We start from the raw sequence: 24,400 nt of genomic DNA on the forward strand, positions 1-24,400 counted from the left end.
GTTATGCGTGTAGTGTCCAAAGTAGTGTCTACAGTTAGTGTACTAATTGTGATTAAGATTTTGAATTTTATTTCCCATTTTGAGACAGAACATTTATCGCAGGCTGGACCTGGCTATCCAGCTACCCTCGCGTGTCTTTTGTACCAATTGGGCATTAACTATCCTGTCTAGAATGAGCTTGCTTGTGTGTCTGTGGCTCAATGTACGCGCTTTGGGGAGGAAGAAAACTGTTGGTACAATTATACTACTCATGCATCTAGCATCATGTAAATACACTCAAAACATCAATCAATCCATCAATAGTAGCTACTCTTTCATTAGTGCCTAGGAACGCACCGCACCACCGGTGCAGCGCCGGAGAAAACATGTATCCTTGTGTTTGTGCCACTAGTCCTATATGTACCCAAACTGCCCCCAACAATCGTGCTCACAGTACGGTTAATACGAGGCAGCAGGGAGATGTGTTGCACAGTAGCAGTTTGAATTGTACAATTCATTTTATTGCAGCTTAATCCGGGATAAAACAAAAGTTAATGAAAAAAAGAAAACAACAAAACAATATTTGCACGCACAATAACGGTTGACAATACAGGGCTATGACATATAAGACGACAAGTAGAAAAAAAGTAATCACATTATGCATTATCTACTCACGCACAGCCTCTAGGAGACCGGGGCGAAGCGATGTGGGGTGTTGGGGTGGGTTGGAGAGAAGGAATTTACTTTGAATTGCTTACCACGGCTTTTGGCCGGTGGTTGAACAAAGAAGAGGGCAGGTGCAACCAAAACGTTACATTTGAACTATATTAGTGATGTATTGGAAGAAAGAATACAGATTCGCATTGAAACGCTTCCGGGAGGGGTGTGTGTGCGCACGGGTTGTCGTTTGTGTTTTTTTTTGCGATAAAAAAGGAACGTGCCCCCGAACGTGCGCTTTCCATGTGTTGAATAATTGTCTAGAAGAGAAGCGGAGAGCGGGAAATGCGATGCGACATTCGTCCGGAACCGCACATACACCTCCAGCCTCCACCGCGCAGTGTTTTTTTTTCGGGAGGAGAGGGGGATGGAACAAGGCAGCAAATGCTCAGGTTCGGGGTTGTGCTTTTCGTTGGCCGCTGAACGTGCGCTCCCTTCAGGATATCGACGGTGGTGCACCACCATCATTATTCGGACCCTGGGTGGGAAAAGGCGCGATTAATTAGTATACAAGCACGAGAGAGGGACCGTGCGCCACAGGAGCGCCAAATACTTACATCGTTCGATGGAGGCGGCAGCGACTTGTTCAGATCGTTCGTTCGTCGCATGGACGAGGGTCTCAGGACGTACATAACGGCCATAAAAATCAGTGCCATGACGATTAGGAAAAAGTTTGCGCCACCGGTTACATTCGGGAGACTGGGAACTGCGCGAAAGAGAGGGTTTCGAGTCGTTAATTATCAATTGAAGTAGTTATCATTTCCTCACTATACTTACGATCGGTGCATTCGTTATCGTTGCAGTACGACTGTCCTTGACGGAGCTGAAAATGATGCAACAACACAGGCTGTAGATAATGCTTCACCAATGGCTAAACTCTACAATGGTATACATACCAGCGACATCAACCGTCTCATAGCGAGCTCATGGCTCCAGAAGCATTCACACGCATCGAATTCGTCTGCCATTTTTGCTGCGCCTTTGCTTAGTTACTTTGAAATTCGTTCAACCGTTTGCAAACTAACACGACATCAACGTCAAAAACACTTCCAGGCCAACCGCGTCTATGCCTCCTCGTACACTGGACTGTTTCGAACTGGACAGATTATAAAACGGCTTCTGGTTCTTTGCTAGCAGTATCCCTACAATGACACGAATGAAACAAAACATATTTTACATTAATCATTTTCATCTCTTTCGCTTGCAGGCCCGCGCGCGATTACTTAGATTGGAGAAAACTGTTCTAACTAGCCACAAACCACTTCGCACAGTACCCGAAACAAAGCGCGTTAACGTGTGCCTCCCACAGCCACTCGTATTGGGCCGTTGGGAAAATGCAACACAGCAGCCGCGGGTTTTTTCCACCCACCCCTCTGAAAGACCACCTGTGTATACGAGTCCGTACCGAATTGTAAACACTTACGTGGTCTTCTCAGATTTGCGGCGGATGCGCTGTACGGGCGCTGGCGGCACACACAAGCTTCGCGCAAAACTTGTGTTGTGCTTGCTATGCTGGTATTGGTTTTGTCACACCGATCGTACCGAGACAATAGAGACACCACAGTGATTGAGAGAGAGTGTGTAGCACTTTGCAAATTTGATAAGCCTTTTTAGCGCGATCGGTGGCACGGGGCTGCTCGACCCACTCGACCCGAAAGGGCTACCAAAATAAAGGGAATCGTACCCGCACACACCCACACACACACACATACATACATAGATACACACCCTGGAAACACGGCCCACTTCGATGGGTGTGTGTTTTGGTGGTGGGTTTTGCTGCGCGATGCGATGCTGCAAAGCAAGATTAAACTTCACTATAGCGCTTCACTTTAAAACCGCCGCCGTCACTTCTTTTTGCGGGGTGATATCATCACTCGTCGACTGCGGAAACCGGATTGTACCGTATCCAGCGAGGCGGCCATACTGTGATCTCGAAGGGGGCTTTCTAAATGAGCACAATCACAACCAGTGCTAGATGCTCTCTTTCCTTTCCCTTCACAACATCCGTCCATCCAGCTGATACTTGGCGGGGGGGCTGATGAGGGGCCCCCGCCCGCCACACTCATTGCGCCATTGGATTTTTCTTACACGCGACCTTCTCCTCACAAAACACCGTAAATATTTACGTTCTTAGATTTACCTCGGCTCGGTGACGGTGGTGGTGGTGCATCGGAACTTGCCTGCGCGCAGGGAAAGAAATGAAGGTCCGCGGCCGTCGAGTCGAGTCGGTCGGGCGAAAGTTTTCACACCAACTGTTTTGCTAATGTGGCAATTTTGCAGCTGGTTGGCTGTGGCTGGTACGGAGAAGGAAAAAAAAACCCACACACAACACACAAAAACACAGACAAGACACCCTTCGTTCGTTGCGCACCTTCCCTCTTCTATCCGCTAATGACAAAACATCAACAAACGCTGGCCTACTGAGGCTGCGGTCGTAGACCTCCTGTCGCTCTGTTTGACAGTTGATCTGACACCACTGTGAATGGATTTTCGAATTTCTTTGCTTTGGATGATGTTAAATGAGACAGAAAAAGTAGCATTATACTATATTTATTTTATGAAATTCATGCAAGCTGCAGCTGATCACAAAAAGATGGAAAAAGTTGTTGCATGCAAAGAAAAATAAACAACCGGACACAATTGTAGAAGGACCGACCACTGTGCTTGCGGTTCGCTTGCGTTGACAGCGGACGAAGTTCATTTGCTGCAGGGCTCGTCTGCTGGTTTACTACCGCATGGGACTTATTTCGAGATTGTTATACCAATTCATCTTCATTTCAAACACAACGGAATTCGCACACGGATTTTGAGTAACGTTCAAACAGTGCTATAAAAGCGTATCAAAAACATACATAATATAAGAGGAATGTAACACATGTAATTCAAACACCTACAAACCCCTCACACTTGCACAGGCTTCACAAGTCGGCCGGGCCGAACCGAACCAATGCTTTTCCGGCGATTCTCCGGCGCAGGATCGGTTTCGGCAGGGCGCAGGAACGCCACTATAAAAGGGCCACCGTGCCAGCCAGCCAGCCAGTCGCTAGTCGTCCTTGTGCATCCCGTTTCGGTGCAAGCAAAGCGAAGCGAGCTCGGTGTGCAAGCAAACAGGCAGCTGCCAGGGAGCCGGAAGTTGGTGCTGGTTGGAAGGAGGCAGCCGCGGGGAAGGGTGGGCCCAGTGGCAGTGAATGCAACTGACGGTTACAAGTGTGTTCCGTGCCCCCTGCTTACGTGCAAAGTACGCGGTGGTGTGGTTGTGAAAATAAAACAAAAGCACTAAGGCCAAGTTGGGTTTGGGGTTTGGTCGTTCAAAATTACCTCCGGACACGTGGACGGTATAGAGTTTTTTTTGTTGTATTGTTGTACATAAATCAGTATGTAGCGGTGCAAAATAACTGCTGAACGATACGCTTGCAGCAGTAGATGAGTTGAATGGTTTGGGGGCAAAAAGTGTAGCAAATTAGAACATGATCACATTTGAGGTGTAAAGCTACGATTTCAGGAAGCGTTTGGTAGAACGATCAACAGACAACAGGACGGCCAAATTGTTGCAGTGGAGTTTCAAAAGAAGCCGATAGCTGTACCCAACTGTTAGTAGACAGAGAGTGAGTGAGACGGTGCACCCATTGCGGTAAGCAAGCTGGATGTTCGAGCTAGATGATCCACGGGAGAAGCTGAGACTGCTGGAAACGCCAGTGAAGTGCACGGACAGCAGCAAGTCCGGATCAGGTGAGTAGTGTACACCTAAGTAAATTAAGCGTATTAAGTAAAACATCGCTCCCCTTTCCAATACACCACTACTCCTTACGAGCTTTGCATGAGCTCTGGCTCTAAGTGGTTCTTCACCACGCCTCGTTAAACCCCGTTCCGTTTCGAGTTCTGTTGGTCCTCCTCCCCGGCGCTGTGGTTGTTCCCGGAACTAATAAGTCGACTAATAGCCGGGAAATATTTCAATTACCGTTTCAACTCCCATTCCGGTGGGGAGTCCCAAAAAACACTTGAACTAATTTCCTCCCGCACGCTGTTCACTCGCGCACTTGCTTGCGCTTACCTGTTGCGTATTGGTCGAACGGGCTTCGCTTACCGCAACGGTGCAGCGAGTATCGAAAATGGTCAGTCAGGACGCAAGGATCGAATATCGCAGCAGGCCATCCAGCAGTTTGGTTGAGCAACCAACATAACGGATGCGGTTTTTGGATGATTTCTGCCACTGTGCAGGATTTTCCCTGGGTAAATGTACCCTGGGTGTGGTGGAGTGGCCTTTGTGCAATATTGTGAGCGTGCGGAATGCAACCAACGTCCCGGAAAAACGGGGCAAGCCCGAGTCCTGGGCCTGGCACCGAAGGAAATGAGCTATAAATCTGTGGTTATGATTGTTTTCCTTGCTAATCTAGCGGGTCGGGAGCGAATTTGCTGTTTGTAAGTGATTTGATGGAATGGATTCGTTCGGAGTGGGGAGCGAAAGGGAACGTTAGTAGTTTAGTGTTACGGAAGTAAACTAGTGAGATGAATGGGGAAGGGTAGGTTGCTCAAATTGGTACACCCAACCCCTTCCCCTTTACTGGTGGTGAAGGAAATTTGTAAAATTCAATAAGCTTTGTGGTTGGCGGAGCTATTTGATTTCTCTTTATTGGATTGGGTTTATTGCTGTGATGGGGATTTAAGGAGCAGTTTTTTTTTGCACTGGTAGCATTTAAATTAAATGCGTCGGCTTTTTTTTTTGCAGGAAAAATTCACAAGATACTTAAAAAAAGCTCAAGACAAAGAGGGGAACTATTCTGCGGTTAAGGGTTTCTGTGGCTTTTCGTTCTTATGATGTTGTGAGCTGCAAAAATCCTTCAATCTTAAAAAAAGGAGGATGAATGTTGCCAGTGTGGCCCCTTCTTAACTTCTTTACTGACGGTCGGACTTATCTGATTAGACTAGGATTTCTTCAAGTTCACCAGTCTCCTTATTAGTATAATTCTTACAGTATTCTTCTCCTACGATGTATATAAAACACAATAAAGAAACAAGGTTTTTGTAACAAGAAAGCTCCCTCCAAAGCTGTCACGGCAAGATGGTGTCCTTAATAGGCCCGAAACTCCGTCACGCTTCCTTGCTAATGATGTTTGATTGGGAGAAACAACTATTCACGTACCAATCAAACGTTTGGGTGATAATAAAAGATATATATTATTTAAAACATTTTATATAAAAGTGCTTGTGCAAATTATTTCATTTATGAAGCTATAATTTATTATAAGATTTGCGCTGTACCTTACTAAGGCCTTCTTAAAAGCCTCTTCTAAGCCCTACCAGCGCTGCAGCACACACAACCACACATCTATATAACCGACCGGCATTCAGAAGAAGAAAAAACCCCGACTCGAAATCACATCTAACCACGATTCCTTTTCATCTTCAACGTAATCGCCCATTCACGAGCTTGCCCACAGCCGCAGTAGTAGTGGTGGTGTTAGTAGTAGTAGAAGGGAAGGGGGTTAGAGAAACGGTCCGACCGACCGACCACCGACCATTGCCAGCAAGCAGTCGGTGCGTTCGGAGTCGTTCTGCTTGCCGCAGTCTCGCGCAACCGTTCGTCCAAGCCGGTAGACGCAGAAACGGTGCTGCGAACCGAACGGGACTGAACAGGCGTACAGTGTGTTTGGAGGCGTTTTGGTTTGATTTTTTAGGCTGTTATTATTTACTGTGTAAGAGTGAATAGAAACAGTAGTGACATAATATACGCTGCTTAAGTTTAGCTTTTGAAAACAGATCCAAACTCTTCACACAGCGGCGTGTGATTTGAATGCGTGAACACGTGTGATCGACACACTAGTTTTCTAACGGCCATAAACGAGCCCCAAAAACGGTTCGAACGGCGTGGCATCAAAGCAGGCTGGATCCATTTAAAGCAAAGCTAGTTGCTTTCCCATCGGATGGCTGAGGCGCGAGTTGACGCGCGAAAAGACAATAAATCAGGGCGCAATGATTTAAATTTAAACCAACGTGTGTTACACGTGCGTGATGTGCGCGTTAAACGCGTGTGCGCGCAATATCAGCGTAAAAGGCAAATCGAAGTGGCAAAGTGATTACAGCTAAAAGAAGCATCAACGAATATCTAATGAGCTCATTGATGAGGGGCTGGGGATAAGGGTTTGCAGTGATACCCGTAAATACTTGTCGAATTTCACACGGTTCATGTGCATGGCGCTATTTTTAAAAAAGCTTGTTTGTGCGCCATCATTTGTGCAAATAATTCAATGTTTTTTTTAGAACACAAATAACCCATTCCCCTCATTTTGGGTAAGAACATTTGAAGGACAGCTTTCAACGGTTGGTTTGTTTGCGCTGCTCGCACACTCTTCAATTATTTAACATTTTTATCCTGTTTGTGTGTGTGTGTGTGTGTTTGGAGCGACATCGCAGATCAGCTGTATGGACCAGTAAAGACAGCTAAAGAACCGGATTGATTCGTAGCTTCTCTTTCCTGTCTTCTTTGCGTACGGTTTGTCCGTTGAAGGAATGTTATTGGGCTAACCTTAAACAGAAAGCGAAAACAGGCTTTTGGACCGAATTGGATAGCATACCCTCCTACGCTGACAGCATGATGCTGTTCTGCTAGTTGTTGTCCACAAACAAACAAACAGGTTTGGTTTTTTTTCTCAATTCCTGCTTCCCAACCGCCGACAGCACACTGTTGAGGCCCCGATTTGCATGTTGAGCTTCATCCTCCCAATCCGCAAGGTGAAGGTTAATATTGTAATCATACCGAGGATCATCATTCTTCTGAGCAGGGATTTGTTTCGTGTGGAGTGGAGAGGAAGCTGGCGTCATCCATTAAACCATTAAAGCGCGCGAGGGAGTTGTTTAGAAAGGCGCCAACCGTGGTTAACCGGGCCGGATTAAAAGCCAATCGTTAATCAATTTCGAAGCGGACAGATCAAATCGCACACGAGGAGAGATTTGTTTCCGATTCGCAAAAATGTGCACCATCCAAGGCCAACCGGAAGGGGATGGGGAAGGGGGAGGGGGGGGGTGAGCAATGAAATGGCCACCCCGTCGGAACTTGGGCTCGGCTTGACCAGCCGCGCAAAAGCGTGCGTAAAATTGATGTGTTCTACTTCGCTGCACATGCTCACAAGGCTAAGCGAGTGGTGGGGGGAGGATCAGAGTTTGATTCGCTTTGGCGTCTAGACTGCAGAGAGCTTCAATGGGTGTTAGAGGGGGTGTGGGGTGGCTTGGCTAGATCATTGGATTGCATTTAAGCTGAATGGTAATGGAACGAACACCGGCACAAGATTGGTACAGGTACAGCCCGCCGGAAACCTTGCGCATGAGATGGAACGGCCACAGGTGTAATAATTGCAATTTGTGGTGGTAAAACGAAAGGGAAAGGGTCATGCTAGATGGACAGTTCAAGGTTCGGTGCTGCGGAGTGTACATTAATTGGAGGCGAATTGGACGTATGTGTGCATTTTATTCCATTTAAAAGATGGATTTAATAATCACTTTCCCTGTCATTGAACTTTAAAGTGAAGATATTTTTTTGAATAATTTATTCCACCACCTCACAAACTGGTCACACACATACAATGTGTCCAACTCCGGCGACTGTGCAAATGTAATTAAAGTGTCAGTTTCAATCAGCAACTTTAGCATTAATTGACCAGAGCGCGTTGCAACATGCAACGTGTCTGTGTTTGTATAAATCCCCGCTTCGGTCGTTTGCATAGATCGCAGTAGGCCAAATCTGGGACAGAACTTCTAAATGACCAAATCCTCCCCCCCCCCATTGGTTAGGATAAGCACAAGCAGAAGAAAAAGCAAAAACACACACACACACAACGCTACCGAAATGATCAACTCTAATTACATCCCCCACCGGTCAAGCGTGTCCATTGGTAGTGGTCTTCCCCTCTACTATTACCGTTTGCCTGGCATAGGTAGACGACTTCGGCGTCTGGCCGTATGTGTCATACGCCAACCGTCTTGCACACTATCGTTAAATAAACCATCGCAAATCAAGTGTGTCGATTAAGTGCTACCACTCGCGGGCCTCGAGATGGTTTGAGCGTGTCCCTTTTTTGTTGTTGTTATTCTTGTGATTTTAATTGAATTTCCGTTGGCACTGGTCAACGGCTACTAGACCGGCTTAACGAGAGAGAAAGAGAGCGAGCGAGCTTCAAGAGGTGTCAAGAGGAGCTTGTTCTGTCATCGACGGTTAGAAAAAGGGGAACCACTAATGGCTGTTTCGAACGTTTTGTTTTTTTAGTTTTGTGTTGTGTAATTATTTTTAATATTTATGCTGTGAAACAGTGTGACAAGTGTGAAAAAAAATCAGAAAGGAAGAAATAACAGTGATGAATAAGTGAGTGTAAGTGAATTTGGATTTGGTTAGGCTGTGTGACACAAACGATCGATAAAACGCTACATCACAACGCTGCAAGATGGGCATTAAAAAGGAAAAGAAAGGTATTTTTTTTGCGTGAAAAACTTAGAAAATAAGTTGTGACCACGATGACTCGGTGCAGGGTACATGGCGTTTCCATAGTTCTATTAAGCCGTAGGCGAAACCTCTCGAAAAGTACATTGCGGTTTGGTTCAAGGGGTGTTGGATTATGAAGCAGTCACGCCACATTTTAACCACACGATTACATACAGCTCTCTTGTGCAACCGTACGCAACGGCGAACGCTCTAGATGGCGTACGATTTCGGTTGCCCTTAGTAACGGTTAGAATCACGAGAACCCTGTCAGTCAAACGTGTTTAACACCGCCGGCAGCACCAGCAGCAGCAGCACAGAAAGAACGATTGAACTGTTTGGAATGAAATGATTCAGAGCTGTCCGTTACTTTAGGAGGAGATAAAAACGGCTGCATCTATCGTGCTGAGTATACTTTGTGAAAAACCCAACCTATTTATCATCTCAAATCAGAAAGTCAAGCAAAGCCAGTTTCTAAGCATGCCGTCACTGCGAAGCGAGAGCTCCATAGCAACCAACGGCTTAGCAGGATGACTTCTCCGGCAACGGGCGCGCTATTGGTCAGAAGAATCGTCAATTTCCCTAGACGATTATCTCAATCGCGGTTTGTCGCTTCCAGCTCGACCGAATTCTTTCATCTTGCAGTGTCTCCCCCCGCAACATCTTCGTTGCTCACCGTGGGTGTAGTAGAGAAAGTGGAAAGCCGGAAACTGAATAAGGCGACCCCGGCGTATCTTCTCCATCGCAAGAAATGAAGCAGAAGAAGACGAAACCTCCCAGAGATAGAAGGGGGGGGATACAGTCTTTGTAGGATTCTTGGAAAACGGTAAACAGTGACAGTGTGGCAACGATACCGAAATGATACGCGCGGTGTCCTTTTCTGGCGCACAATTTCGCCCAACCCAAAGCTGATTGGTAAATAGATTTGCAAGACCGTACAAAGAAGGCAACCCCGAACGATTCAAGCGGGCAAAGAGAGAGAGAAAGAGAGAGAGAGTCTAAAATCGAATTAGGAGTACTTAATATTTTCCACTTCACACAACCTCCCCGACCTCGACGAGGGAGGTGGGTATTGGGTTGGGTTGGCATCGGGACACATCAATGGTGAAGATTTCCATCTTCTCCCCAACAACAAGTATGATGTGGTTGACTTTTATTTTAGGGACTTTGTTGTTGGTGGGCAAAAATGAGGGTTGGGCAGGTTTCAAAGTGACATTTACATTTACCAGGGAAGGGGCGAATTCACCTTCCCGCTGGGTGACGTCCTGGGAGACCAAGCGGCGGCGGCATATCGATATGTCGATATGGCGAGATAGGCGTATTATGCACGATACACGTCATAACAAATCAAATTTTCCCCGTGGAAGGGCCGGAAAAATCAATTTCTCTCACAACATCGTAAGCTCGGCTAGGCGCTGGCAAATGGTTCTTTAATGGAGCGAAATGAAGTGTCGGAAAGATGCGGAACGGAGGGATCTGGACCCAGTGTCGACAAAGAGTAGGATAAAACATCAAAAACATTAACAAACACTTTGTCAATTTTGGAGGACTTTGGAGCCGTGTTTGGCTCTCGGGCCCGGTCTCGGACTGCTGCGATTGCTGGAGTGCGTCCTCGTCCTCAGCGTCGTCGTCGTCGTCCGTTCGTTGTGAGGCAGGTCGGTCTATTATTAGTAGCTACTTCAAAATTTGAATACTCTCGCTCCCTCACTCCCTCTCCTTCGCGGGGGAGCGGTCTTTGGTTGGGATGGACCTAGGACATACCCTCGATGTGATGTCGAAATGTCGAACGTATTTGAGATATTTACGTCCATGATGATGATGACGATGATGATGAGTCGCTCAAGTGCCTCTTCCGACATGTCATCGCAACGCTCTCTCTGTGTCCAGTCCGACCGGCCGACAGTGAGTAGGTCAAAGTTGGCGTGTACTGCATTCACACACCTCCCCTTTGCAAGTGAACGCTGGTCGCTGGGGTGATGAAAATCGATACCTTTTCGATGGTGTAATTAAGTTAGAAGCACAGTTTTACTTTTTGGTAATAATATCTTAAACCTTTTCTCTGCACTCCATCTCCCCAACAGATTCCATCGAAGGGGACGCACTGAAGGAGCTGAACGGTGGAGCGGAAAACGGCGTCGGCGGTGATAGTGAGGGAACCGCCCTGGCGATGACCACCATCGGCCAGATCAAGGCGAAGGGCCGGCCGGGTCTGCTGCCACGGAATGGGGCCGGCGGCGGTGGTGGTGGCGGTGGTGAGCTGGACGATGGCGAGGAGCGCGAAACCTGGAGCGGGAAGGTGGACTTTCTGCTGTCCGTCATCGGGTTCGCCGTCGATCTGGCCAACGTGTGGCGCTTCCCGTACCTCTGCTACAAGAACGGTGGTGGTAAGTAATGTGGGTGGGTGGGTCGGTGGGTAGAGGGTGGTCCCTGTGTTGTACGGTATTCTGTACGCCAGCTTCCGTCGTTCGAAGGATGGAAGGATAGCATCGTCGCCGTCGTTTAATAGCTAATTACGGACGGTGAAATCTAATTTGGTTACGGTGACGGGCGGGAAAATTGATATTGAAAAACCGAACGCAGCCCTCCTTTTACCGGGTGTATATGGCGTATAAGATGAGAACAAAAGAAGGAACTCGCGTCTGTCGAGTGACGCTGTATAGGTTTTGTGAAGTATAAAAATGCATAGTTATGTTAAATTGCTGCATTAAAGTGCTTTGAGGTAGAAAGAAGCTTCACAGACCGTTTCTATTGCATTCCATCGATGTAAGTTTGAACGCATAAGCTTCACCTCACCTTCTAACGAGTTTCGAGTTTCATGATCTCTTCGCTCGTTCCTACCAATAGAATAAATTCCAATTCCGTGTGCACGAAAAACCTGTTTCAAGCGCAGCTACAGCCAAACCTGTCCGAGCCCAGTCCCAGCTGCTCATGCGAACGAATAAACTAACCAATAATATGTGCTGCTGAAACACGCCGTCCACCGAATCAAAAGTCCAAGATGTTGGTGGACCCCACGAAAGGAACAGATTAAAGGCGAATCATAAGCGAAGGGCGTACAGCACGAAAAGGTACCCATTGCTCGTGAAGGGGGGGGGGGGGGAAAGCATAAATCATCGCCAAAAAAAAAAAAGGGATTGGCATCCGCGACCGTATCAACAAGCGAAACAAGCGAACGCACTTTCCGTGGTAGCGTTCCGTTTCTGGCGGTTCTTGCGGCCAGGCGAGAAGACGGTACGACGAACCAGTTCAAGCGCTGAACTGAACCGTGACAAATGCCATCCCATCCAATCCCAATCGGTTAGTAAGTCATGTGCAATCGTAGTGGGCTGTAGATGCCTGCTTGCATTCTAGGATGTTTAAACCCTTGGATGTAGTACACAGAGAGCGGCGCGCTGAAGTTAGAAAGGAAGGTGGTAAAATGGATGTGACAGCACAGATTTACGCCACCCCAAAAGGTCTAATCGTCCAGCTGTGCTCCAGCTTCTCCTGCTTCTACTGCCAAGCCGGAAGTCTGCCACTGATGACAGCTGAGGAACCGTGCCCCTCTGGACCTTGTTGGTCGGCGGTCGGTTGGTTCGTTTTCTTTGCCTTTCCGGAGGCTTGGCGTTCATGAAGACGGGCACGATTCTCCCAAGAATCGTTGCTCACGCTTTGGTCCCGAGTTCCGGGCGAGCCTCTTTACTCGGTTCATGCTGTTGCGCTCTTTCATTCTTTCTGCCAAAGACATGGAACGGAAATTTCCACTTTTCCGCCTTTTCTAACCGGGTTGGCCGGGTGGGGAGAGAGAGAGGAAACGGGGGCAAAGTTTCACGCTAATGGCGTTGATGTCTTTATTCAACCGTACTCACTCAAGCGTGCATCCGTAGTAGTGCGTACCAGCTTCCACAAGAGCAGGGATTACGGAATGGCCTCCAATTGTTCACGATGATGATGATGATGGTGATGAGCGATAGAAGAGGAAGCCATCCTCACCATTTGGATGCGACTGCCACTACCGGGACGCTGGGGCACTACGGAGCGGTGATGAATTATTACAGCTTTCAACCCAAGCCCGTATCCTTTTGTGGTTGACTTCCCGGCCACTTCTTAGCTGCGCTGGGAACACTTTTCAAAACGGCCACTTGTTGCATGCGCTTTGCGATTCTCGATTCCGATGCCGGCGACGATTTCTGGGCGAGTAAAATGTGTCACTATGCTTTCTTATCTTACGCCTCTGCCTTTTCATCCGGTTCGTGTGACAACATCGACACATTGACGTTGAGTGTGCGTGATTCCTGAGTGTGCTGTGTGTTTGAAGGGGATGGACAAAGAAAAGGACGCCCCATTTACCCGCTCAACCGGCGCTTTCTTTGCCTCATTCCCTTATTGAGTTCCATTTTGCAGCGATTGCCATCCAACAGGTTGACTTCTTGAACTTTTGAGCGGAGAACTGTAGCTTAAAAAGGATGCTGACTTACAAAGAATTTAAAAGTGTGAGCGTGCGTGTGTGTGTGTGTGAATATGCCTTTTTTGCCTTGTTGGAATTATGGTTCCGTGTTTTTCACACCCTGTTTGACGCCGTGTGACTCATGGGAAATGGACCTGAAAGAGCTTACAAAACATTCTTTTAACTGCTTCTTCTTCATCCACCCGTTGTTTAGTAGAACACAGTTGCTTTGTACAGTAGAGTAGGAACACAGTGCATTAGGACGTCTGTCCGCACCGTTAGCTAATGGAGTGGAAAGTGTTTCATCGATAGTATTAGCATTAAAATGGAAGGTTATTGTCGTGCGACTTTCGTTCCGAGAGGAGCGAGTGGTGGGCTTGGTGGAGAGTGTATTTGTGTCACAATTACATTGAGTTGCGACTGTAAATGCGCCTTTTGTGCGGCGAAAAATAATGCTTCTCCCGTAACGGTCAGTTTGATTCGCGCTATACGCCCGCACGTTATGCAATACGCACTACACGTGAAGATTACATTTCGTTGCTAAGGCACTTTAGCGCCCTTGTAGCAAATGGGTTAACTTTATTTACCGTATTCAATAAGCATTTAATCGAAAAAGGCCAAACATCATTACTCGACACACTCGGACTCGGAGGGATCGACACATTCCTGCGCCGCCTCACTGAAAAACAGATCGCCGAAGCAGAACGTTGGATAGCCCGCTTCGTTGACGCACACGTAGAACTGGCGGCAGGAGTAGGGGCTCGCCACGTACGCTCCGTCCGGCTGGCCCGTGCAGATGCCGCCGGTTGGTGGTGTGGACGGTTCCACCGTACACTCGACATTGTCCGCCTCGTCACAGTCCTGCAGCTCCTCGCTGAACCACAGTCCCGGTGGACAGAACGACGGTTCTCCGATCTCGTTCAGACAGGTGTAGAACAGCGAACAGCTATCCGGGCTTGGCACACGCACACCATCCTCCCGACCGGCGCATACGCCCGGCGTCGGTACGGTCGTGACCGTGTCGGCACATTCCGCCTCACCGATTGGGACGCAGCGCAGCAGATTGCTGTCGAACCAGTTGCCACCCGGGCATTGCACCGAGTACGGGTAGTTGTTCACGCACACGTAGTAACGGCTGCAGTCGAGCGGGTTCGGGACGTACGTACCCTGCGGCACATCGTTACAGATACCTTCGATCGGCGAGGGCGTCGTCGTGAGCCCATTGGGACAGTCAACCTCCGTCGGGCTGGCACAGGTTTGGCGGGTCTCGTCGAACCACAGTCCAGCGGGACAGATCTGCGGGAAACCGACCTGATCGACGCAGATGTAGAACCGATTGCAGAACACCGGATGCAGCACCTGGATCGAGTTGGACTGCCCAGTACAGATGCCATCGGTGGGCAGTGGAGGCGGCAGCACGTCATGCACCTCACACTGCACGTTCTGCGTAAAGTCGCACAGCTGTCGGCGGTAGTCGAACCACTGATCGTTCGGGCAGATCATCGGGTAAGGGATGCCGTTCACACACTGGTAGTAGCGGTAGCAGAAGTCATCGTCCGGTATGAAGGAAAGGTCCTCCACGCCCGCACAGCGATCCCACGGCGAGGGCGCGATCGTGGTGGGCGACAGCGGACACTCCACATTCTCGGGAATGTCGCAGATCTGTCGATTATCATCGTACCACAGCCCATCGGGACAGATCTGCGAGTAGCCGATCTCATTCACGCACAGGTAGTACTGGTTGCAGAAGTTCCAGTTGCGCGCAAAACGCCCATTCGGCACATCCTTGCAGATGTCGGGTGTGGCCACCGGCGGTCCAGGGACACCCGGACGCAGGAAGCACGGCACGCGGCTCGGTATATCGCACATCTGACGCTCCTGGTCGAACCACAGCCCGGCGCGACAAATCATCGGGTACGGAACCGAGTTCTTGCACTCAAAGTACCGATAGCAGTAGAACTCGTTGCGCAGCAGTCCACCCTCCGGCACGTCGTCGCACAGCTCGAACGGATCGGGCGTCGTAACGGGCGGCACCAGCGGACAGTACACTTGAGCCGGTGGGCCACATCGCTGAGCCTGTGCATCGAACCAAAGCCCGTCCGGGCACATCAACAAGTAGCCGATCTCGTCCACACAGACGTAGTACTGGTTGCAGGCCCGCGGGTTCAGCACCATCTCCCCATTCGCCGCATCATTGCAGATGCCCGGAGTGGCCGGAACTGATGGTGGAGCCGGGTTCACAATGCACCGCACATTCTCCTGATCATCGCAGCGCTGTTCTTCCTCGTTGAACCACTGCTCGCCGGGGCAGATGAGCGGATAGGGCCGTCCATCAATGCACTGGAAGTACCGGTAGCAGTAGTACTCGTTGCGCACGAAGCTAAAGTTAGGCACAACATCACACTGTCCCCACGGGTGAGGCGCAATCGTGGTCGTCGTCGGGGGTCCAAGATCACAGGAAGTTTCCGCCACCGGTAGACACGTCTGCCGATCCTCGTCGAACCACATGCCCGGAGGGCAAACCTGCGGGAACCCGATCTGGTCCACGCAGATGTAGAACTGATTGCAGCTGAACGGATTCGGCACCTGGATCGAGTTGGACACACCGTTACAGATGCCGGCCGTTGGCGGTGGACGTGGTGGCGGCTCCGTAATGATACACTCAACCTCCTCCTGTGGACGACACTGCTGGCGACGATCGTCGAACCACTGCTCGCCTGGGCAGATCATTGGGAAGGGTGATCCGTTGACGCATTTGTAGTAGCGGTAGCAGAAGGCTTCATCACGCACGTACGCATTGTTCGGGATGCCGATGCAGGGTGCGTACGGGTTCGGGGTAGTTGGAGGACGTTCCGGAGCAAGGCCACACTCAACCGTGCCCGCCTCCGAGCAGGTCTGTCCCTCCACATCGAACCAATAACCAGCGGGGCACACCAAACGCCAGCCGATCTCGTTCACGCAGATGTAGTACTGGTTGCAGTACTGTGGGTTACCTTCCAGTCGACCATTTGGAGCTCCATTACAGATGCCAGCGGTCGGTGGTGGTCTCACTACGGGCGGTGGCGTTACGTCGCATTCGACATACTGCGGCATATCACACACCTGACGCTCGCGATCGAACCAGAGATCACCTTCGCAGATCATCGGATACGGGACACCGTCGATGCACTGGTAGTAGCGATAGCAGAAGTTAGGATGACGCACCAGCCCAAATCCTTCGACACCGTTGCACATCATGTACGGGTCTTCGGGCGGAGGAGTCGCTCCATGCGGACAGTCAACTTGAAGTGGCGAGCGACAGGATTGTGTATCCTCATCGAACCAAAGTCCCGTGGGACAGATCACCGGGATGCCGACCTGTTCCGAGCAGATGTAGTACTGGTTGCAGAAACGAGGATGCAACACCAATCGCTCCCCGATCACATCATTACAGATACCGGGCGTAGGCTTGATGGTGGGCGGAGGTCCATCAACCTCACACTCAACCGTTTGGTAGTCGGCACAGCGCTGCAGATTCTCATCGAACCACTGATCGGCGGGGCAGATGAGCGGGAACGGATAGCCATTGCGGCACTGGTAGTACTGGTAGCAGAAGAAGTCATCCTTGACGAACGACAGGTTGTCCACATTATTGCACGGGTTGTCCGGTCGCGGTGGTGGAATATCCGGCCCCAGCGTACAGTTCGTAAGCCCAGGCTGGGTGCACGTCTGCCTTTCCTCATCGAACCACATGTTCAGTGGACAGTACTTGGACCAACCGATCTGATCCACGCACACGTAGTACTTGTTACAGGCGGTCGGATTCGAGCGCAGCACATTGTTGGGCGCATCGTTACAGATGCCGGGCGTTGGAGGCGTCGGCAGCCCTGGTCTCAGCTCACACTCCACATTTTCTGGCTCGTCACAGATATCTCGCTCGGCATCGAACCACAGCCCCTCGGGACAGGTCATCGGGTAAGGGAACCCATTCACACACTGGTAGTACCGGTAGCAGGCATACTCGCTCCTTACCAGCCCAAAGTCCGGCTCGTCACGACAGCGGGCCGCTCCTGGGCGTCCATGCGGGCAGCTAATGTCAGCCGGATCACCACAAATCTGACGCGTCTGATCGAACCACAGCCCCGGCGGGCACATGATCGGGAATCCAATCTCACCGACGCACAGGTAGTACTCGTTACAGAACAGCGGATGCAGCACGAACTGGTTGTCCGGGGCGCCATTGCAAATGCCGGGCGTTGGCGTGACGGTCGGAGGGCGATCCTCCAGCTCACACGTCACGTTGGCCGGATTATCACACACCTGACGCTCCTCGTCGAACCATTGGTCGTCGGGACAGCGCAGCGGGTAGGGATTGCCATCGATGCACTGGTAGAAGCGGTAGCAGAAGAACCGATCACGCACCAGCCCGAAGTTGTCTACGCCCTCACAGCGACCCTGTTGCCCGCTGGCGACCGATACGGTGGCCAACAGGAGTACGGCAATACTCCACAGAACTGGAATGACAAGTCAGTGAGTTCAGTTGCACCAATAGTGTGACACGAGTCAAGTAAGTCTTACCTTTAGCACCCATTCTGTCTTCAGGATGAGTTTCTTCCGAATATCGCTAGCCTTCCGTGCACTAGCGATTACTGGAGTGTCATCCTGCACTGGGCCCGCTTAAATACTGACCAGATAACTTGGAGTTATCATGGAACCCCTTTTTTTCTGCCGGACGCAATTTGACCGGGACTGTAGATACCGATAGGATATGATGATGGGAGGGTCTTCCGTACGCGTGCGACCTTGAACGGTACCAGGAACGTTGGGGTGCAGTTCCACCTGCAGACGCACCAAAATGCACCAGTATCTGGGAAGAAGTTGGCAACTGGTATCAGTTATCTCCCGCCATTACATAAGGCCTGTCCGTCGGTTTTGCACATCGTTTGATGTAATTGGCAAATTGGTCAAGCAGCAAGAAGAAGACACCCGAAGCACAAACCGTTTTGGCCACACAAAACGGGTGGTCATAAAGATACCGGAATGGATGGGCCCTGCATCGGGAGGGTGGCTATCGGGATTCGGTAAAGATGGATTTATATGACCACTCTTCACTCTTTGTGCGGCGCGGAACTGCTTTAAAGATGCTATCGATTTGCGGTTAGGATTATCTTTATGGCACAACCCAATAGACAAGCGCTGGACCGCTAGAATAGCCTGTGAAGTCATCGATAAGCGGGAGTGTCTACCTTTGGGGCCCGATTTAAACTACGTCACGTTGCACACACACACACACACACACACAGCCTGGAGCGGGATTCTTGTCTTTTTTCTTGTCCCACTAAGAATTCGATTGGCTGGACACTTTACTTGACCACTTTCACCACTTCCGTGGCAGTTTGTTTATAATCCTACACTATTCCGGGAAATAGTGTCAGATATTACATCGCTTGCTACTGTTCCGGTTGCCAAGACAACGCGCGTACGCGCCTAAGTCTGTTTATACGAGCCTCTCCTCCCAAGACGAGGCTGGACGATAATCTCCAGCGACAGCGGGGGCCAGTTGGCAGAAGGTTAGCCTAGGTTACGGCATTTCCTCGGGCCGGGACGGGCCGAGCCTGCCTGGACCAATCCCTTTATAAATTGTCCCCATTTCTCGCTGCGGCTCTGGCTGAGGAAAGCCGGCGTAAAGGGCGAAACGATGCTGAAAGTCGGAAGATGACATTAAGTCCCCGTTATTAACTCTCCACCTTTCTTCTCGCACTTTCGCTCCCCGGGTTCATGGCATGGCATGGCAGGCGATGTAAGGGTGTGGTACAATATTGTTCCCGAGCGAGTGCCCGCCGGTCGTATGAATCCTTCGCCCGGATTAAGTCAATAAAATGGGAGAAAGGAAATAATAATGCTATTATGGCCATCGTCATAGCACCACTTTTCTTGTGAAATCCGCGTCCTGTGAAATGGATGGGAGTGGGTGGGTGGATGGGTGGGTGGGTTTTGGATCGGAGTTCCCACGGCAGAACGGCACTCCACCTCCACTGGGAATTTATTGTTCAAGCATCTTCATTTTATTGCTGCGTTTCCTTGTTCGGCTCTTCGGCAGGTGCCTTCCTCATACCGTACGGCATAATGCTGGTGGTGGGTGGTATCCCCCTGTTCTACATGGAGCTGGCGCTCGGCCAGTTCAACCGGAAGGGTGCCATCACCTGCTGGGGCCGGCTGGTGCCACTGTTCAAGGGCATCGGGTACGCGGTCGTGCTGATTGCGTTCTACGTCGATTTCTATTACAACGTGATCATCGCTTGGTCGTTGCGCTTCTTCTTCGCCTCCTTCACGGACAGCTTGCCGTGGACGCACTGCTCCAACGCCTGGAACACGGTCGAGTGTAAGCCGTTCGGGTACATCAACAGCACGGCGGCGACGGTGGTGAATCGGACCGGTGTGCTGGCGGCTAACGTTACCGGCACGGTTAGCACCATCAACGATACCAAGTTTGCATCGGCCGCCTCCGAGTACTTCAAGTAAGTGGGCTGATGAAAAGTGAATCACAAAACAGAGGGGAGAGTTCTAATACTGTTGCTACCTCCCCAACAGCCGCTACATTCTCGAGCTGGACAAGAGCGAAGGCATTCACGATCTCGGCGCGATCAAGTGGGACATGGCGCTCTGTCTGCTGGCCGTGTATCTCATCTGCTACTTCTCGCTCTGGAAGGGCATCAGCACATCGGGGAAGGTGGTCTGGTTTACGGCCCTGTTCCCGTACGCCGTGCTGCTGATTCTGCTCGTCCGCGGCATCACACTGCCCGGCTCGGCCGAGGGCATACTGTACTACCTGCGGCCCAACTTTGACGTCATCTACAATGCGGAAGTGTGGGTCGACGCGGCGACGCAGGTGTTCTTCTCGCTCGGTCCTGGCTTTGGAGTGTTGCTAGCGTACGCTTCGTACAACAAGTATCACAACAATGTGTACAAGTGAGTCTTTGACCAAGGCACGTGTGAGTTGGGTGATGTCACTTAAGCTCTTATTCCATCTTCCAGAGACGCTCTGCTGACTAGTTTGATCAATTCGGCCACCAGCTTCATTGCTGGGTTTGTAATCTTCTCCGTGCTTGGCTACATGGCACACGCGAGCGGCCAAAGCATCCAGGATGTGGCAACCGAAGGGCCGGGGCTTGTGTTTGTTGTGTACCCGGCAGCGATCGCCACCATGCCGGGAAGCATCTTTTGGGCGTTGATATTCTTCATGATGCTGCTAACGCTTGGACTGGATAGCTCGGTAAGTGTTGTAGAGGAGCTTCACAGAGAGCTGCACAATATCACGTTTTCTGTACGATCTTTTAGTTTGGCGGATCAGAAGCGATCATCACAGCGTTGAGTGACGAATTTCCCAAGATCGGCCGCAATCGTGAGATCTTTGTGGCGGTCCTGTTCTCGCTGTACTTTGTCGTCGGTTTGGCTAGCTGTACGCAGGGTGGATTCTACTTCTTCCAGCTGCTGGATCGTTATGCGGCTGGGTACTCCATCCTTATAGCTGTATTTTTTGAAGCGATCGCTGTGTCCTGGATTTATGGTAAACTTCCTATTGCTCTATTTATCTGAAAATGGGTAATATTTACACGCCTTTCCAAACCCTTTCCTAGGCACGGAGCGGTTCTGCAATGACATCAAGGACATGATTGGCTTTGCACCCGGCATCTACTGGCGCGTTTGCTGGAAGTTTGTCGCACCACTGTTTCTGCTGTTCATCATCATCTACGGGCTGATCGGGCACGAGCCGCTCAGCTACGAGGACTACGTGTATCCGTCCTGGGCCAACGTGCTTGGCTGGTGCATAGCCGGATCGTCCATGATCATGATACCGCTGATGGCAAGCTACAAGCTGATCGTGACGCCGGGAAGCTTGCGACAGGTAAGAGACGCGTGCAACATCCCAAAAGCCACACCCTCATGACTCCACTCTTGTTTGCAGCGCTTCAAGATCCTGACCACGCCCTGGCGCGATCAGCAAATGGCCGTCAATGGGGTATCGATCGAGCCGGCCCAAGTGCGCCTAACGCACTCCGACGAAGGAGAGGAGGTTTGAGTGCGCACCCGTTTCTATGCACCACGGTTCAACATTTACTTCGTGTGAAAGCGACGTTCATCATTCCCATTGCGCTCCCATTCCCTGTGTGTTTGTATATCCTTTCCGTTACGAAGTGTGTGCGTGGGCTATAGTTTTCTGTTTTGACGTTGAATCCAGCAGCAGCCCTTCCAACCTTCCCCAGCTATAGATTAATAAGTGTTATCTGCTGCGTAAGGTAGAAAGATAACGCGCTAGGATTAAGCAAAACGTACTCTTGTGCAAGATGCTTTTTTGTAGTTTCCACCAAACTATAGAGAAACACCAAGCATAATCACCCCCAAACAACATCTCATCGCTCTCTCTTTCTCCCTCTCTTAATTACTTGCTCTCTTTCGCTCGCACATCGAGTGAAAACTACTACATAATGCTGTATAGGATAATATGATACGGGGTAGTAAGACGGCTTACATCCGCACCTAGATTGCTGCACCTCCTGTACATAAGCAGCAACTCTAAAGCACATACACACACGTTGAAATGCGGGACAATTTGCAAAGACGGCAACGATCGGGAAGGTCGTCACTGTGGGGGGACGGTTTGTACCTTCCAAACGGGAACGCCGGACACCCTTCTCACAGTTGGTTGACGCTTCTGCTACACTTAGCTTTGAGCAATCGTATGTAAATCGGCTTCTGTGCATCAATTTGCATCACTACGCTCGAAAAAACTATCTTTCTTTTTATTATGTAGATTTTTTCGTTGTAAAAAATGCCATTTTACACCAGTGATTTGTTCGTTGTTCTCTTATTTAATAACAGTTTTAACTACAATTGCTTAAAGTTTGTTGCAGCCACAAAGCATCATTGTTGATAGATTAAATGCCAAACATGTATAATCATCTTTATATCAAGTTACATGAATGATAGAACATTTATATACCGAAACTATCGAAAAGGACAGTCCGGTCCTCGACAGTACCAGCTCGGAGGCCATTGAAGCGACCCCGCAGCATACACTTTCTTGCCAACCATTACTTGTAAACGCCTGTCGTTAGCGATAAGATTCAAAACTAGATAAAAAAAAGCACGCACTCGCGGCACGGGTAGCAAACCTCCGAAAAACGGGCAACTGTAGCTGCCATCTTCGAGGTGCCCGCCCTCCAATCTAAAAGGGGAAGCTTCGAACTTGCGAGATGAGCTTTCACACAGCCATAAAGCTCATCTTGCATGCAGGTGGTTAAGCTTTTGTCCTTGTCGGACGGGGTTGCTACGCGTCGCTAGGGGTTGCAATTTTAAATTGACCGTTGGATGTGGTTACCAGGGTGACCAGACGACAGTAACTGTCACTTAAAGAAAGAGCTTAGTTGGAAGTAGGTGAACACGGGGCAAGAGTAACGCGCAAGCTTTCCAAAAAGCTTGGTATAAGAAGTGTAAGCAAATAGAATTGTTCAGATATTCAAACAAACAAACAAACAAAAGGTAAAAGACATCGCACAATAAAACTGCTTTTTGCTGGATAGCTTTTAACATTCCTACGACCCCTACGAAGCGGTATAGCCATGTGTTAGCGAAGAAAAAAAAACAAAAAACATACCACAAAAAAACACCAACGACTTATTCGTGCTGTCCTCGCTAGTTCCCGGGCCGTGGGTAGGTTGGCGCACGCTTCCCCACACAGCCATTGGGGAAGCGTGCCTGCAGCGTGGCCAGCTGTGTTCGGGCTCCAATCTTCCGCGGACTGGGAAATAGAACCAGGGCACGAGGTACGAAATGTGTTCCCCATTTTTTGTGAGCGCTTGAGCTTAAAAATGAAATTTTAAACAAGCAAAACAGTCACAACGAACAGTCGCATAGGAAAAGAGAAGAGAGTGAAAAAACAAAACGTAATTGTAGGACGTCGTTGGACAGGATGACAGAACGAATCGAATTTAGTATTACCATCTCTCCGCTAGCACCCCGTTCGCCTGGGCCCTTTAGCTGGGCAAATGGTTTTTTATTTGATAAGCTTTAACAAACAAAGCCAAGCAAACAGGAATCCAACTGTACATGAGTGAAATAGTTTAAGGGATAGTGGAGCGGTGGATTAAAACGAAAAAGCAAAAGCTTGAGTGAGATCAGCAAACAAAAAAGGGGGTGAAAAGGAACAAATGCGACATCGTTTTCTCGTTATATTCTGCTTGCATGTTACGGGCTCATTGTGCTGCCGGGGCACAGTGGAGCCTATAAATTTAATCTGTAAATTAGTTAATTTCTTCGTATTCCGACATTCCGCGCTCTGCTCTGTAGCGGAGGTGTGTGTGTTTTTTTATTTTATTACAAACTACCCTTTTCCATCCCTCATACGACTTCCTGCCACTGCGGCCAATTGGTTAATCAGAATCGTTTGAGTTCAATCAATAAACTTTTATTTGACAGTAACTTGATGGGATGGGTTGTTGCGATAAATTAATTAAAAATTGCAGGTAGGACACCATTATGTTTCGGATGAGTTTCAACCCCCCCCCCTCCCCCCTCAGGGGTCAGGTGAAGGGAGTAATTACGAGAAGTGTGTTTTGTATTTTCATATATGTTATTGTTTTTCTTTTATTGTATATTTCAGCATAAAAGTATACGCATCGTACGCAGGTTCAAAATACGTCAAAGACATTGAATTCTCTCCAACTCTGTGTGTCTCTTTCTTTTTTTGCATTTTTTTTCTATCAAACCGTCATTAACAGGGGTTCCTCTTTCAGGGAATTCCTTCCTCCAGTACCCTTCGCCCTTTCCTG

The 24,400-nt window shown here is 49.4% G+C and overlaps 3 protein-coding genes across 7 annotated transcripts; 1 reads left to right on the top strand and 2 right to left on the bottom strand.

Annotated features, from left to right (window-relative positions):
• Window positions 1-46: 46 nt before the first annotated feature.
• LOC121593280 (small integral membrane protein 14) lies at window positions 47-3,098 on the bottom strand. 5 transcript variants are annotated; one of them, XM_041915511.1, is made up of 5 exons: window positions 2,840-3,098; window positions 1,593-1,838; window positions 1,474-1,519; window positions 1,254-1,402; window positions 47-1,174 (listed from the first exon to the last, which is right to left on the bottom strand). In XM_041915511.1, exons 2-5 carry the CDS (start codon window positions 1,662-1,664, stop codon window positions 1,133-1,135), a joined length of 309 nt encoding a protein of 102 aa, XP_041771445.1. In that variant the 5' UTR covers window positions 1,665-1,838; window positions 2,840-3,098; the 3' UTR covers window positions 47-1,132. The 5 variants fall into 5 exon arrangements, with proteins under 5 accessions (XP_041771445.1, XP_041771449.1, XP_041771448.1 ...); XM_041915515.1 differs by lacking the exon at window positions 2,840-3,098 and adding an exon at window positions 2,425-2,680; XM_041915514.1 differs by lacking the exon at window positions 2,840-3,098 and adding an exon at window positions 2,120-2,359.
• A 659-nt stretch (window positions 3,099-3,757) lies between these two features.
• Window positions 3,758-24,055, top strand: LOC121592691 (sodium-dependent dopamine transporter). Its single transcript, XM_041914383.1, has 8 exons — window positions 3,758-4,428; window positions 11,248-11,550; window positions 19,672-20,089; window positions 20,163-20,540; window positions 20,607-20,844; window positions 20,910-21,138; window positions 21,209-21,477; window positions 21,538-24,055. The coding sequence occupies exons 1-8, from the start codon at window positions 4,344-4,346 to the stop codon at window positions 21,649-21,651; spliced, it is 2,034 nt and encodes a 677-aa protein (XP_041770317.1). The 5' UTR covers window positions 3,758-4,343; the 3' UTR covers window positions 21,652-24,055.
• LOC121592683 lies at window positions 14,120-18,260 on the bottom strand. The gene is made up of 2 exons (XM_041914347.1): window positions 18,150-18,260; window positions 14,120-18,085 (listed from the first exon to the last, which is right to left on the bottom strand). Exons 1-2 carry the CDS (start codon window positions 18,160-18,162, stop codon window positions 14,220-14,222), a joined length of 3,879 nt encoding a protein of 1,292 aa, XP_041770281.1. The 5' UTR covers window positions 18,163-18,260; the 3' UTR covers window positions 14,120-14,219.
• Window positions 24,056-24,400: the final 345 nt, after the last annotated feature.

This window comes from Anopheles merus, chromosome 2L (genome assembly GCF_017562075.2).
Source record: "Anopheles merus strain MAF chromosome 2L, AmerM5.1, whole genome shotgun sequence".
Taxonomy (NCBI): Eukaryota; Metazoa; Arthropoda; class Insecta; order Diptera; family Culicidae; genus Anopheles; species Anopheles merus.

Bases quoted from the DNA above. Each gene is read 5' to 3' on its own strand.
- LOC121593280 (XM_041915511.1), bottom strand. From the start codon at position 1,664: ATGGCAGACGAATTCGATGCGTGTGAATGCTTCTGGAGCCATGAGCTC. The intron at 1,520-1,592 runs GTATGTATACCA...CATCATTTTCAG, and splicing joins TGAGACGGTTGATGTCGCTG to CTCCGTCAAGGACAGTCGTA. The intron at 1,175-1,253 runs GTAAGTATTTGG...TTTCCCACCCAG, and splicing joins TGCCGCCTCCATCGAACGAT to GGTCCGAATAATGATGGTGG.
- LOC121592691 (XM_041914383.1), top strand. From the start codon at position 4,344: ATGTTCGAGCTAGATGATCCACGGGAGAAGCTGAGACTGCTGGAAACG. The intron at 20,090-20,162 runs GTAAGTGGGCTG...CCTCCCCAACAG, and splicing joins GCCGCCTCCGAGTACTTCAA to CCGCTACATTCTCGAGCTGG. The intron at 21,139-21,208 runs GTAAACTTCCTA...ACCCTTTCCTAG, and splicing joins CGCTGTGTCCTGGATTTATG to GCACGGAGCGGTTCTGCAAT.